General features: G+C 34.0%; 1 protein-coding gene across 3 annotated transcripts in view; it reads right to left on the minus strand.

The window, feature by feature from the left end:
• The window catches only part of LOC127708069 (caspase-3-like), an 85,278-nt gene that overhangs the window by 28,982 nt on the left and 42,488 nt on the right, over window positions 1-13,808 (minus strand). For 2 of the 3 annotated variants that reach the window (XM_052212865.1, XM_052212863.1), the window contains exons 3-5: window positions 8,937-9,112; window positions 5,127-5,271; window positions 2,382-2,754 (exon numbers count right to left, since the gene is read on the minus strand). In XM_052212865.1, the coding sequence (XP_052068825.1) occupies window positions 2,504-2,754; window positions 5,127-5,271; window positions 8,937-9,112 (572 nt within the window). In that variant the 3' untranslated portion in view covers window positions 2,382-2,503. Of the gene's footprint in view, window positions 1-2,381; window positions 2,755-5,126; window positions 5,272-8,936; window positions 9,113-13,808 lie in introns of those variants that run through there. The other variant, XM_052212864.1, reaches the window with a different exon arrangement.

The raw sequence follows: 13,808 nt of genomic DNA on the forward strand, positions 1-13,808 counted from the left end.
ATGTTGTGTAAAAGTGACTTATTCTTTCGATGCACATGATTTCACTTCGTTACGAGTTGATGTAATTCCGATTATTTTCTAACTGATACAGTATGTCTTTCTGAAGAAAAAATATATAGGCGAAAAAATCAAGTTACATCAAAACGCATAAGTCGAAGGGAAACTGACAACGCTATAGCAATAAAATGGGAAAAGACAAACAAGTCCACATAGCACTACATAGAAGACTAAAAAACGAGCAACACGAATAACACCAAAAACTGGGGATGATCTTGAGTGCTCTGAAAAGGCTAAGTGCAATTTCAATTTACATTTATCAACTAAAACATCACCATACAACCTTTGTATGTGTGATACATACTTAATGAAGTGATTTAAATTATAGCTTCTCAGACTTTAAGATTATTTTAATCAATGACTTTCAATTTTTTTCCATATTTTTCAATTTTGGCTACCCAAGAATTTATTTTTAAAAGAACGTTCAAATTTTCATTCTTTAGTTTCCTATGAAGAAAAAGTAAAATAACAAAAATACCGAAATCCAAGGAAAATTCAAACGGAAAATCCTTTATCAAATGGTAAAATCAAAAGCTCAAACACATCAAACGAATGGAAAACAACTGTCATATTCCGACTTGGTATGAAGTGTTTAGTACAATCTTAAATAATGGAATGGAAATAGGGAATGTGTCAAAGAGACAATAACCCGACCAAGGAGCATGTTTTTGTTTTTGTTTTTTTATTCTTTTTTCGTTTTTTAAGGTTCTGTCATTAATCGTCATATATCAATTGTCAAACAGATATACCATGCATCATTTGTTTTCATATTCTTCTTTCTTCCACGAATGATCCTTTTATTTACTAACCGACTACACTCTTGTATGTATTACAAACGAAAGCTTTATTTACCTCAACCCTCCATATTTGTCCACGTATTTTCTGTGTCTGATGAAGGTGAATCATAACAACTTGTTGTCGTTTATTCGGACATTGGTATCGTTTTTTGTTGTTGTTGTTGTTGTTGTTGTTATGGCATCTGTTTAATATGGGAAGTGATAATTTCAGTCATTCTTCCTTATTACCTAGCTTGAATAGTGTATTATGTGATAGTATAAATGTGTTAAAATGGCAATGAAAAGTTCGAAATCCGGCTAATCTTCTTCAGACATCCTTACTTATGAACAGATACACTTAGTAAACAATGTGGAATCTAAGAATAATACCGGATGTCATAATGTTATTCCACAGTCTTAAAGAAAAACAATAGTATATAAAGAACGTGTAGTAATAAATTAATCACGAAATAATGCTTTAATGCTAATAATATGAAAGGTACCAATTTCTACAGCACCAGATGATCATTTCGACTATACCTTTCTCTACAGCGACGTTCCAGGCCAAAATATTTGAAAATCCAAAACCTATTTAAACATTGAAGAGTTTATAAACCAAAAAGACAAAAAGTATAGCCAGTACTCCGGGCAAGGAATCAAAGATACCTCTGCTGGTGGACTGTTAGTATAGCAAGTAATCCGGGCAAGGAATCAAAGATACCTCTGCTGGTGAACTGTAAGTATAGCAAGTAATCCGGGCAAGGAATCAAAGATACGTCTGCTGGTGGACTGCAAGTATAGCAAGTAATCCGGGCAAGGAATCAGAGATACCTCTGCTGGTGGACTGTAAGTATAGTAAGTAATCCGGGCAAGGAATCAAATGTACCTCTGCTGGTGGACTGTAAGTATAGCAAGTAATCCGGGCAAGGAATTAGAGATACCTCTGCTGGTAGACTGTAAGTATAGTAAGTAATCCGGGCAAGGAATCAAAGATACCTCTGCTGGTGGACTGTAAGTATAGCAAGTAATCCGGGCAAGGAATCAAAGATACCTCTGCTGGTGGACTGTAAGTATAGCAATTAATCCGGGCAAGGAATCAAAGATACCTCTGCTGGTGGACTGTTATTATAGCAAGTAATCCGGGCAAGGAATCAAAGATATCTCTGCTGGTGGACTGTAAGTATAACAAGTAATCCGGGCAAGGAATCAAAGATACCCCTGCTGGTGGACTGTTATTATAGCAAGTAATCCGGGCAAGGAATAAAAGATACCTCTGCTGGTGGAAAGTAAGTACCGAGGGTATTACCAGCCCAATATCCAGCTGTACTTCGGTACTGGTATGAAATACGATATTGTATTATTAAAATTTACTGTTACAAAATTTTGGAAATTATTTTATATTAAGGAATGAATCTTCCTCATGCAAATATAATAAGGTTGTTATTTCTATCACCAAACAAACTAGTTTAGATTCATTTGAAGTTTGTCTTACTTTTGATATTATCACAAAATATATTTTCAACTAAGATACTGAATAAACAACAAGAATTTTAAATATAAAAGTGGCACCGATTTTTATTTCACATTGTTATAAAAAGACAAGCACTCTTTCATTACATTATATTAAAACGTACATGATTATGTGGATGGTCAAATGCATATTACATGTATTAGTCCCGGATATCCGGTTTTTTAGGCCGGAAGTATACATATCTTGTTAACATGGAAACAATACAAGGCATCATTTTCATTTTATCAGTGAACTCTTCGTCCTTACAAGATTCAAATTCGTAAGCAACAATCCGATTGACTTGAGTAAGCATGTGAACTAGTTCCATTTTAGTTCCGTAGTTCTCTATGACAATGCACAATGCTTGTATAAACCATGAACCGTCTTGATTATTTCTCCAAGAATAGTGGCCTGAAAACAAAGAGAGAATTCTATTTATGTTTAAGTTACCATCTATACCAAAATACTAGTTTAAGCTCCCTATGAACTCATGCTCATGTACCAAGTCGTGTACCTTGTCAGTGGTTGTTTTGTCAACTCTTTATGTACATTGTTATTGGAGAATTCTGTGCTTTTGATGGATCTTTCATAGTTTCTGTTTAAATTATTCACTACTTATTCGACTTAAGGTGCATGATATAGAGCATTATATATTGTATAGTCACCTGTCAATTGTTGAAGACTGATCTTTGGCTATTTATGTCGTTGGGTTGTTGTCTCATTGACGTCTATCACACTTTCCGTTATGCTTTATTCATATCTCTTATTAATAGGTGATTTCAAATATAGCTGATAAGATTCAAGGTCGTGTTTTATTACTTTCCTGTATAAAATCAATTCAGAACCCTATTGCAGATTATAAGAAAGCGTGATTACTATATCAGCCACAGTTTGAGCGTCATTGCATACAATCCTTGATAATGTATTATACTAGTATATATATAATATTGTTTTACATGCTCCTATTTTTGTCGTTTGTTATATCGATACAATAGAGCTAAGTTATTTGCCTGAACCTAAATTATTGTAATTTTTCTTCAACGTTTGCTAGCTCTTTCTTTGATTGATTTTTCAGCTGTTTTGAATCTTGGCAACTTGTTAGTTCTGTGTAGACGAAATGAATGTCCGGCATACTAAATCATAAGCTTGATATCATTGATCGGTTATGTAGATTGGTTTTGAGATATAGTCGATCGAGATGAAGGGCAGGAAGTAAAGACTGTCACTGGGAAATGAAGGCGTGTTGGTTTATAGTAGACGTTTTGCCCTGTAACAGGGCACATGTGGACCCCTCAGAGAGTTGTAGCAATGGTTTTTAAATGTGCAGAGTGATAAATATGCTACTCTGACTGCACTAGGCATCGTATTTAATGTCACCATTACGACCGAACGTAGTGTGTTTATATATCATGCAGCCAAAACCGATGACAAAGTATGACTGGTTTACTGCCGGATGACCAAACTTCTATACACCAGTTAAACGTGTTAACAAACTGGCATGACATTATTTTGTATACATACTACTTAAAATAAAAATAAGAATTATCTAAATTGCTAAAGCGATTGTCTCCCCCTCAATGCTTTTGAGAGATACTCTTGTGCTGTATGATTAAAACTCAAAATGTCAAAAAAACATTAACGTACCCATTTTTCTTAAACGTAAAATCTATTTCAATTTTATAAATCCTGCAGGTCATGTTTGCTACTAAAACTTCTCTAGTTAAAAGCTTTATTTGTGCAGAGAAAAAAGGTATAAAGATAGCTATTTTGTGGTTCAGATGATCTTAAGTCATATTATGTAATGATATTTATAAACTGAGTCTAAGATACATGTAGTTCGTTCATATATATATTTCAATTTATGGTTTTGGTAAATATCTACTGGATGTAATCAATGATTTCTTCGTCTGTTAACGACTCCCCTCATTCTTCTCAATCATGAAATGGATTTCCTATTTGTCTGCATCTCATTCATTTGCCAATGATTGATTGGTAGTTGTTTGATGAACGTCTCGTGGTAAATATTTCCTGCATACTCAGGACGAGATTGGTACTGCAAGGTAGGCATCGCATTGAACGTCTCAATTATGACCGGTCGTACCCATGGCAATTTTAATGGAATTGATTTGTCAATAAAACCTCCTATCTGACACAGTTAAGTATAAAAACCTAGAAAGGTGGAATATTTGACAATGAAACCTCTTACCTTGAACAGTTGAATATTTGACAATGCAACCTCCTACCTTTAACAGCTGAATATTTGACAATGAAACCTCTTACCTTGAACATGTTGAACAGTTGAATATTTGACAATGAAACCTCCTAGCTTGAACAGTTGAATATTTGACAATGAAACCTCCTACCTTGAACAGTTGAATATTTGACAATGAAACCTCCTACCTTGAACAGTTGAATATTTGACAATGAAACCTTTTACCTTGAACAGTTGAATATTTGACAATGAAACCTCTTACCTTGAACAGTTGAATATTTGACAATGAAACCTCCTACCTTGAACAGTTGAATATTTGACAATGAAACCTCTTACCTTGAACAGTTGAATATTTGACAATGAAACCTCTTACCATGAACAGTTGAATATCTGACAATGAAACCTCTTACCTTGAACAGTTGAGTATTTGACAATGAAATATCCTACTTGGAACAGTTTAAAATACAATGAAACCTCCTACCTGGAACAGTTTTCATTATCAACAGTTGAATATTTGACAACGAAACATCCTACGTGGAATAATTGTGTATTTGACAAATAAACATCTCACCTGGAACAGTTGAATATGCAAACAGGAAATCAGCTTCTACTGGCACTTTCCGTATGGACGATAGAGCTGGTTCGTACTCTTCAGAGAGGCCACTCTTATCAGACATACTGTCAAAGGAATGATTCATAGTTGCTGTTCGACAGGCCTGAAAAAAATAATCCAGGACATTATTTAACTTCAGGATCATTTATTCGAAATAAACATTCTGATAGAAAACAAAATGGATTGCAAACATAACAATAAAGACATGCAATCTAACAGTCTAATTAAAATACAGAACTCTGATTTCGTTATACTCCATATGAAGTATAACGAAATCAGAGTTCTATATTTTAATTAGACTGGCATTCTAATAAAAACTGTATTACTTTAGAAATTAGTTTATAAACACCTAGAAGACCGTTGTACACTTAAAGCGAATGTACAAAGTTAAGGTGATGGACTGGTACATTGTATTTGATGAAGAAAGAAATAAATGGGAAATGTGTCCATGGGGACACAGATGATGCCCCGCTTGCATATAACGTATTAAAGGAGGGACACAACTCAAGAACCGTAAACGTGACACTACCCAAATTTGTTCTTGATCTGAGTTTTGTGGTAATAAGCATTGTGTATAAGTTTCATAACATTAAGTTCAGGCAAACTTAAGTTAAAGAACGGAAACGAAAATTTCAACATTTTTTCCATTTGTAAAGGGCATTACTCTAGAACGGTAAACGTGACGCCACCCAAATTCAAACTTGATCTGTGTTTAGTGGTAATAAGCATTGTGTATAAGATTTATAACATCTGGTGTAGGCAAACTGAAGTTAAAGAACGGAATCGAAACAATTCAGCAATTTTTCCATTTGTAAAGGGGCATAACTCTAGAACGGTAAAGGTGATGCCACCAAAATTCAAATTTGATCTGTGTTTTGTGGTAACAAGCATTGTGTATAAGCGTCATAACATTTGGTTGAGGCAAACTAAAGTTAGAGAACGGAAACCAATTTCGGGACGTACGGATGTACGGACAGACGTACAGACGGACAAGGGTAAAACATAATGCCCCCGCTAGGGCGGGGTCATAAAAACACAAGGCTTATACTGTATTAACAGTGCTGAGAGTCAAAACTGAAACAGCCAAAGGTATTCAACATATAAAGCTTAACAAAAACGGCTCTTTGAAAGAAAAGCCAAACTGTCTTAGCATAATTAAAAATTCTGCGTCACAACTGGAGTATAAAAAAACTATGCAAGGTTCCTTTATATCTCAGTAACAACGGTATCTTTCAATGATAAGCCAACTATCTACGGTCGATTAAAACTATTAGTTACATCGATGCAGTTTTTAAAAACTCGTCTAGTCCAAGAAATTGTTAAGACATACAAGAAAATATATACATCAGGAATGATTACAAAATACTTTTTAATGTTAATGACAAGTTATCTGTTAGCCACATATGGGCTAGGGCAGGTGCCTGCAGAGGAATTTCGATTGGCTAGGGCAGGTGCATTCAGAGGTCTTTTGATTGGCTAGGGCAGGTGCAAGCAGAGGTTTTTTGATTTGTTTTTTCTTTTTTTTTTTCTTCATGCTATACGATCAAATCCTTTTAGCAAAAAATAGGTAAATGTTAGTATCTGATGGGGTCATTATAATGGCCCGTGTTAATATGTATGGCATTACTATTTTCTTTAAATAATAACCCCCCTTTCGCAAATTCCATGCACTGGACAATTTTTTCCAACAAGAATATGTTTTAAATTCTTATTGGCGTAGTTTGAAGATAACTAGAACCAGAGATCAAATGAAATAATTACAATGTTAATTAATATGTAATGATATAATTTGTTCACAATTTGCTTATAATTTCAATAATAAACACAATTCTACGTGCATATGCCTCATGTTTGAATTTTAATTACATTAATATTGTGAATACAAGATTTTAATTCGCTTTTTATGTACACTTTGGCATCTTTAATGGTAGGTAGACTGAATGGCCTATGTGATTATCAGTATTGAAATATCATTAGGAAATTAACCTGTATAATCCATTGACTCTTGCTATACTAATGAATTTCCTGTCGGTCTTTGACCGGCCAGATTATTGTCGGTAACACTGATAATGCCGTGAATAACTTATCTTTAATACCACTATAGATTGTATTATGCTGCAGGATACTTATTTATGACATTGTTAACTACAATGTGCTATTAATCTCAGCGAATGATATTACATTTCTGATGTATAGAGAATTGTCAAACCTTGAAAAATTAATTAAAAATATGATACTTTGTTAATAAACAGCTTGATCAATTTGTTTTCTAAGCCTTGAACATATTAATAACTAAAATGTATTTGCCATTTTACACATATTAATCTTATGTTTTATTACATAAAGAAAATATATTCTTTTAGTCATTCATGACTCATGATTTGACACTGAATTTATGCGTATCACGGGCGAACTGCTGTAGTACAAAAACAGTTACAAAACGCTATTTATGTATAGGCACGAAAACATTTTAGTTATATCTTAATAGTTTTTGAAAATTGCAGCTTGACCAATGTTATATATTTAGTAACAACAGCTATGTCTCTCAGTGAATCAGAACATGGGACACAATGTTTAAGCAAGTTATCTCAAGGAACGTTCAAATAAAGTTCGGTTTAAATTTGTTTAGTATTTGTTTAGAAGGCTGTTGAAGAAAAAAAAATAACGTCGTTGATGACATTATGATAGCAATAACTTCAAAATGTTTTGTTCGATTTTTCTGAAATTTTCAAGGCATGTAGATCTTGACCAGTTGCTCGTTTATACCGATGTATGATTGCTTAAGTTTTTGAGATAAAAGCCATAAATAGCGGTGTTCCTTGTATGCTTTTTTTTAAGGAACGGCACCCAGGTTTGTTCACAAATCATTATCTGAAATAAAGCATATAAACTAGCTTCCCCTCTTAAACCACAGAACAAATTTTAACCAAACGATGTGTGGCTTCAAATTTCTCCTGTGGTTTAAGTGGGAAAGATTTTTATTTGAGTTTATGTCGTCGTAAGATTTCGTTTCGTGTTTATATCGTCGTAAGACGCCGACGATGGACGACAAGACAATGATGGAAATACCTCTAATAAACCTTCTACCCAGATGTGATGAATAAACATTAACATTCTAATGGATTCTATCTTAGAAAATGCCAGAGAATGGTTGACACGTGAAAAAGAAGAATTACGCATATCGACTATTTGATTGATTGATTGGTTTTTTTCCTTAGCGCCCAATAGCAAATATTTCATAAATACGAGTACGAGAAAAAATATACAATAAACAATAAAGTAATGTTTTTAAAAATTTGCCGATCGGGATGAATGGCGGTATATTCAGACTACCACTTGCAAAAGTGGACATGTTCGACAGAACATCTACAACTCTCTCATAATGTTGCAATAAGTATTCTTTAAGGTAGAAGTGCGCGACTCTCATTCCATGATGCATTGCATTTATTCGATTTCATTACTATGTAATGGTTGATACAAATTAGAATGTAACACTTGACGGCTTCATTAACACACCAAAAACACGAGTCTTGCTCGACTCCTGTCTTACCTCTTCGGGAAATACTTTGAATGAAAAAGGTAATTTTCAGTCTTCTTTTAGTGTTGTGAAGTATCAAACTAATTGTACTTCATACAATCTGTTTCTTTCTAACTGACGAGTCACATGAAGACAAAACGCGTATGGCGTATCAATATGAAGACAAAACGCGTATGGCGTATCATTAATCGAGTTTGTTTTTTTTCTTACTATGATTTATAAATACATACTTGAACGAAGAATAATTTCGGTTTTCCCACTAAAGAAGAGCACCTGTCTCCTCTGAATGGACCAGTTAATACATCTAAAGACAGCATCCCATCTGTTGCATATATCCGTCCTTCAATACCATGACTCAAAATAGCACAACCAAAACAATCACAATCAGAATGGTCATAATTCGCTGCTGAAATGTACAATTACATGGTTAAAAGGACAATCACAGTCAAAGTGGTCATAATTCGCTGATGAAACGTATAATTACAAGTTAAAAAGTACAATCACAGTCAGAGTGGTCATAATTCGTTGATGAAACGTATAATTACATTGTCAAGATTAAAAGAACCATCACAGTCAGACTGGTCATAATTAGCTGAAAAGTACATATACAAGTTTAAAAAGAACAACCAAATCTAAAAATATTTTTTTTTAAATATACATAATATTAGATGGTGAGGGGACGACCATTTGATATTCGGGGAGCGGGATGAGATTTTTGGCGGATCGAAAATTCATTTTCATCTGTTGCTACGCATGCTTAATTCTACATCCTGCATTTTTTTTGTAACAGAATATTCATTTTCATCCTGTCTTGGGCAAGATTAATTCATTCAGTTTATTCATTTTCGAACCCCCTCCCCCCCTCCCATAAAAAATGGTCGTCCCCTTAGAATCTCAAAATCACAAAAAATTAAAAAAAATATATATTTGAAAGTAGTGCTTTCGTTTGTATCATTTTGCTTAAAAATCAACACTCCAAAGAAGATAGACAATAAGAAGACGTGGCATGATTGCCAATGAAACATATATCAGCCACCGACTAAAAAATAAGATGTGACATGATTGCCAATGAAATATCTATCAACCACAGACCAAAAAATAAGGAGAAGTGGCATGATTGCCAATGAGATAAATATTCGCCAGACCAAAATATCAGGAGATGTGGCATAATTGCCTATGAGACAACAATCCAACATAGACAGAAAATAAGGAGTCGTGGCATGATTGCCAATGAGAAAACTATCCATCAGAGACCAAAATATAATAAAATGCCCAGCGGGGCGCACCTAGATACGACCGCAGAGATCGAACACTGGGCAGTTGGGACAAATATGGACAATACATTCAAGCTTAATACAGCTCTGAATTTGGATTGTAACTAAATATTTGACGCAGCATAGGTTTTTGTCACAGAATGAATTTGGTCAAAGAACTGAAAAATTTGAAAATGGATTTTACCTATTATGGTCCAATATTCAAAATACAAATACACGTAAGATTCGGCATATCAAAGTACAACAAAAATTTAATTCATTTATTTATTAATGGACAATAATATCTACGTACACCAAGAATTTAATTCATTTATTTATTAATGGACAAAATTAGCTAAGTTTTTAAAGGGGTTAGAAGAAGAATGTGTCCGAGGACAAGAATGCCCCCACTCAAGCTTCAAACAAACGAAAATAGGACGGACGAAAGGACAGACGGACGGACGGAAAGACGGACGGATGGAAGGACAGAAAGACGGAAAGACGAAAAGACGGAAGGACGGACGATCAAGGGTAATACTTAATGCCTCCGTCGCCTACGGCATAAAAAGGAAAAAAAAACTGTTTCCAAAATATAATTATTAATACAGTCTATATATTTGTTTAGGGGCCAGCTGAAGGACGCCTCCGGGTGCGGGAATTTCTCGCTGCATTGAAGACCTGTTGGTGGCCTTCTGCTGTTGTCTGTTCTGTGGTCGGGTTGTTGTCTCTTTGACACATTCCCCATTTCCATTCTCAATTTTATTTAAAATATCTACAAAACTTACCTCTAATTATTTTTCAAAATATCTAATAATGAACTGTAAATTTCAAACTACATTTATTTCAATTGATATTTTATTGTGTGTCTTTTTATGTTGTAATGTTATGCATTGATATATATATATATATATATATATTTATATGTATGTTTTTGTCACAAACATGTTTCATTTGTTTATATGACAATAAAGATTATTATTATAATGTTAATAAATGTTATACCACTGTTTCAGGTTAGGGTGAAGGTTGGCGCCTGTTAAAACGTTTAAACCCGCTGGATTTTTATGCACCTGTCCTAAGTCAGAAGCCAGTTGTTCAGTGGTTGTCCTTTGTTGGTGTGGTTCATAAGTGTTTCTCGTTTCTCGTTTTTTATATAGATTAGACCGTTGGTTTTCCTGATTGAATTGTTTTACACTAGTCTTGTTGGGGCCCTTTATAGCTTGCTGTTCGGTGAGACCCAAGGCTCCGTGTTGAAGGCCGTACTTTGACCTATAATTGTTTACTTTTTACACATTGTGACTTGGATGGATAGTTGTCTCATTGGCACTCATACTACATCTTCTTATTTATATTTACACATAATTTCTAAAATTAGAATATGATGATGTTATACCTAATTTTAACTATGAATCTACTTTCAATTTATATTAACCGTGCAATACATCTCTGTATTTGGATTGTGATTAAATATCTTACATAGCATAGGTTTCTGACATATACCTTTTATGGTCCAATATCCAAAATCTAAATTCATGGTTAGATTCAGCATATCAACGAACACCAAGTATTCATTTTTGATGAAATCAAACAAAGTTTAATATTGGACTCTTATGGCCTCAATGTGCAACAATTTGATAATGGGGCCCAAAATCCTAAATCTAAACACACAGTTAGATTCAGCATATCAAAAACCCCTTGAATTCAATTTTTGTTGAAATCAAACAAAGTCTTTTTTGGACCCTGATTTGGACCAACTTGAAAACTGGGCCCAAAATCAAAAATATAACTACATGTTTAGATTCAGCATATCAAAAACCCCTTGAATTCAAATTTTGTTAAAATCAAGCAAAAAGTTTAATTTTGGACCCTTTTGGACTCAATGTGGAACAATTTGATAATGGGGCCAAATATCCAAAATCTAAACACACAGTTAGATTCAGCATATCAAAGAACCCCATCAATTCAATTTTTGTTGAAATCAAACAAAGTCTAATTTTGGACCCCGATTTGGACCAAAATCAATCCCAACTTTCCTTTGGAGGTATGGAACCTTGTGGTACAATTTCATAGAGATCCATACACTTATACACAAGTTATTGTCATGAAACAAGAAACATGCTTGTTTTTACCCCTTTTTGGCCCCTAATCCCTAAACAGTTACCCCCAAAATCAATCCAAACCTTCTTATTGTGGCATCGAACCTTGTGATACAATTTCATAGAGATCCATACTTTTATACTCAAGTTATTGTCTGGAAACCAAATGTCTTCTGACGACGACGCAGACAACATGATAACATTATACGAACTCAAAAATTTTGCAGTCGTTTATTGAGATGTGACACGATTGCCATGAGACAACTATCTAACACAGACAAAACAAATAATTGATAACAATAAGAGAACTATCAAACATAGTCGAAAAAGTAAAGATATGTGGTATGATTGTCAATGAAACAACCATCCAACATAGACAGAAAATAAGGATACATGGCATGAAAGCCAATAAGACAACTATTTACCACAGAACATGAATTTTCTCATTGTGGAAGGCCGTAATTGCTAACTACCACTACATTCTATCTCTGATGGATAGTTGTCACATTGTCAATCATACCAGATCTCCTCATTTTTATATTAGGATTTTTGCATGATTTGTCAATGAGAAGAGTATCCACCGCAGATCAAACAATAAGGAAATGTGGCATAATTGCAAATCAGACAATCATCCACCAGAGACCCCAACAAATAAGGAGATGTGGCACGATTGCCAATGAAACAATCATCAACCAGAGACCCCAACAAATAAGGAGATGTGGCACGATTGCCAATGAAACAATCATCCACCAGAGACCCCAACAAATAAGGAGATGTGACATGATTGCCAATGAGACAAAAATCGACCAGAGACTAAAGACGAGAGTTCACATAACTAAAGGGCAACATACAGTCTTTAAAAATGAGCAAACGTCATACCAAATAGTAAGCTATAAAAGACCCCGGCATGGCAAAAAGAAAATAATCAAATAATGAAAACCAACGTATACGGCCTGATTGATGTTAGCTGATTTCAATCACTTTAAGTAACTAGAGATTCACGATGCCTCTGCTGATTTTTTTTTATATTTATAATTTCCGTATTACTTAATAGATGTTACTTTAGAAAATGTGTTATAACAGACATTGAAACAACATTGAAACAGACATCAAATAGTTTATTTTTATTTTTCATTTAATCTTATAAAAGCTTTGTCGTTTGATGTATGATATCTTTTATCTGTAGAAAGTATAAAGCCATGTTTTATATGTAAGTATTAACTATATAATATCCAACCATTATATGATGTACGATCTGTCACACACAAATATAAAATGTAAATTGGTGGTTTTATGTGATTATGTCAAACTGACAGAACCAATCAGAAAAGATGGCCATGTTTCTTGATGTAATCTTTCTGAAAGCCGTTTTTTTAAATTGTATAATTTCAACTCGTTTGACAATTTAAATCAATATGATTTTATTATGCCTAGTTTGGTTGATATTGGTAGAGTATATCTTAAATGATAGACCTTTTATGCAGGTTTTGTAGGTTGAAACAAATCTTGATCTTACAGTTTTATTGTACTTTTCTGTATCATATGTTGTCTGTATTTCTACCATGACCACGATGTTATCTGACACTGATGAGCTAGAGTTTCTGATTCCCCAACATAGCTCTATCTTTCTAACATGACCACAATGTTATCTGACATTGATGAGCTAAAGTTTCTGATTCCCCAACTTAGCTCTGTCTTTCTACCATGACCACAATTTTATCTGACACTGATGAGCTAGAGTTTCTGATTCCCC

Source organism: Mytilus californianus, unplaced genomic scaffold (assembly GCF_021869535.1).
Source record: "Mytilus californianus isolate M0D057914Y unplaced genomic scaffold, xbMytCali1.0.p SCAF_7, whole genome shotgun sequence".
Lineage (NCBI taxonomy): Eukaryota > Metazoa > Mollusca > Bivalvia > Mytilida > Mytilidae > Mytilus > Mytilus californianus.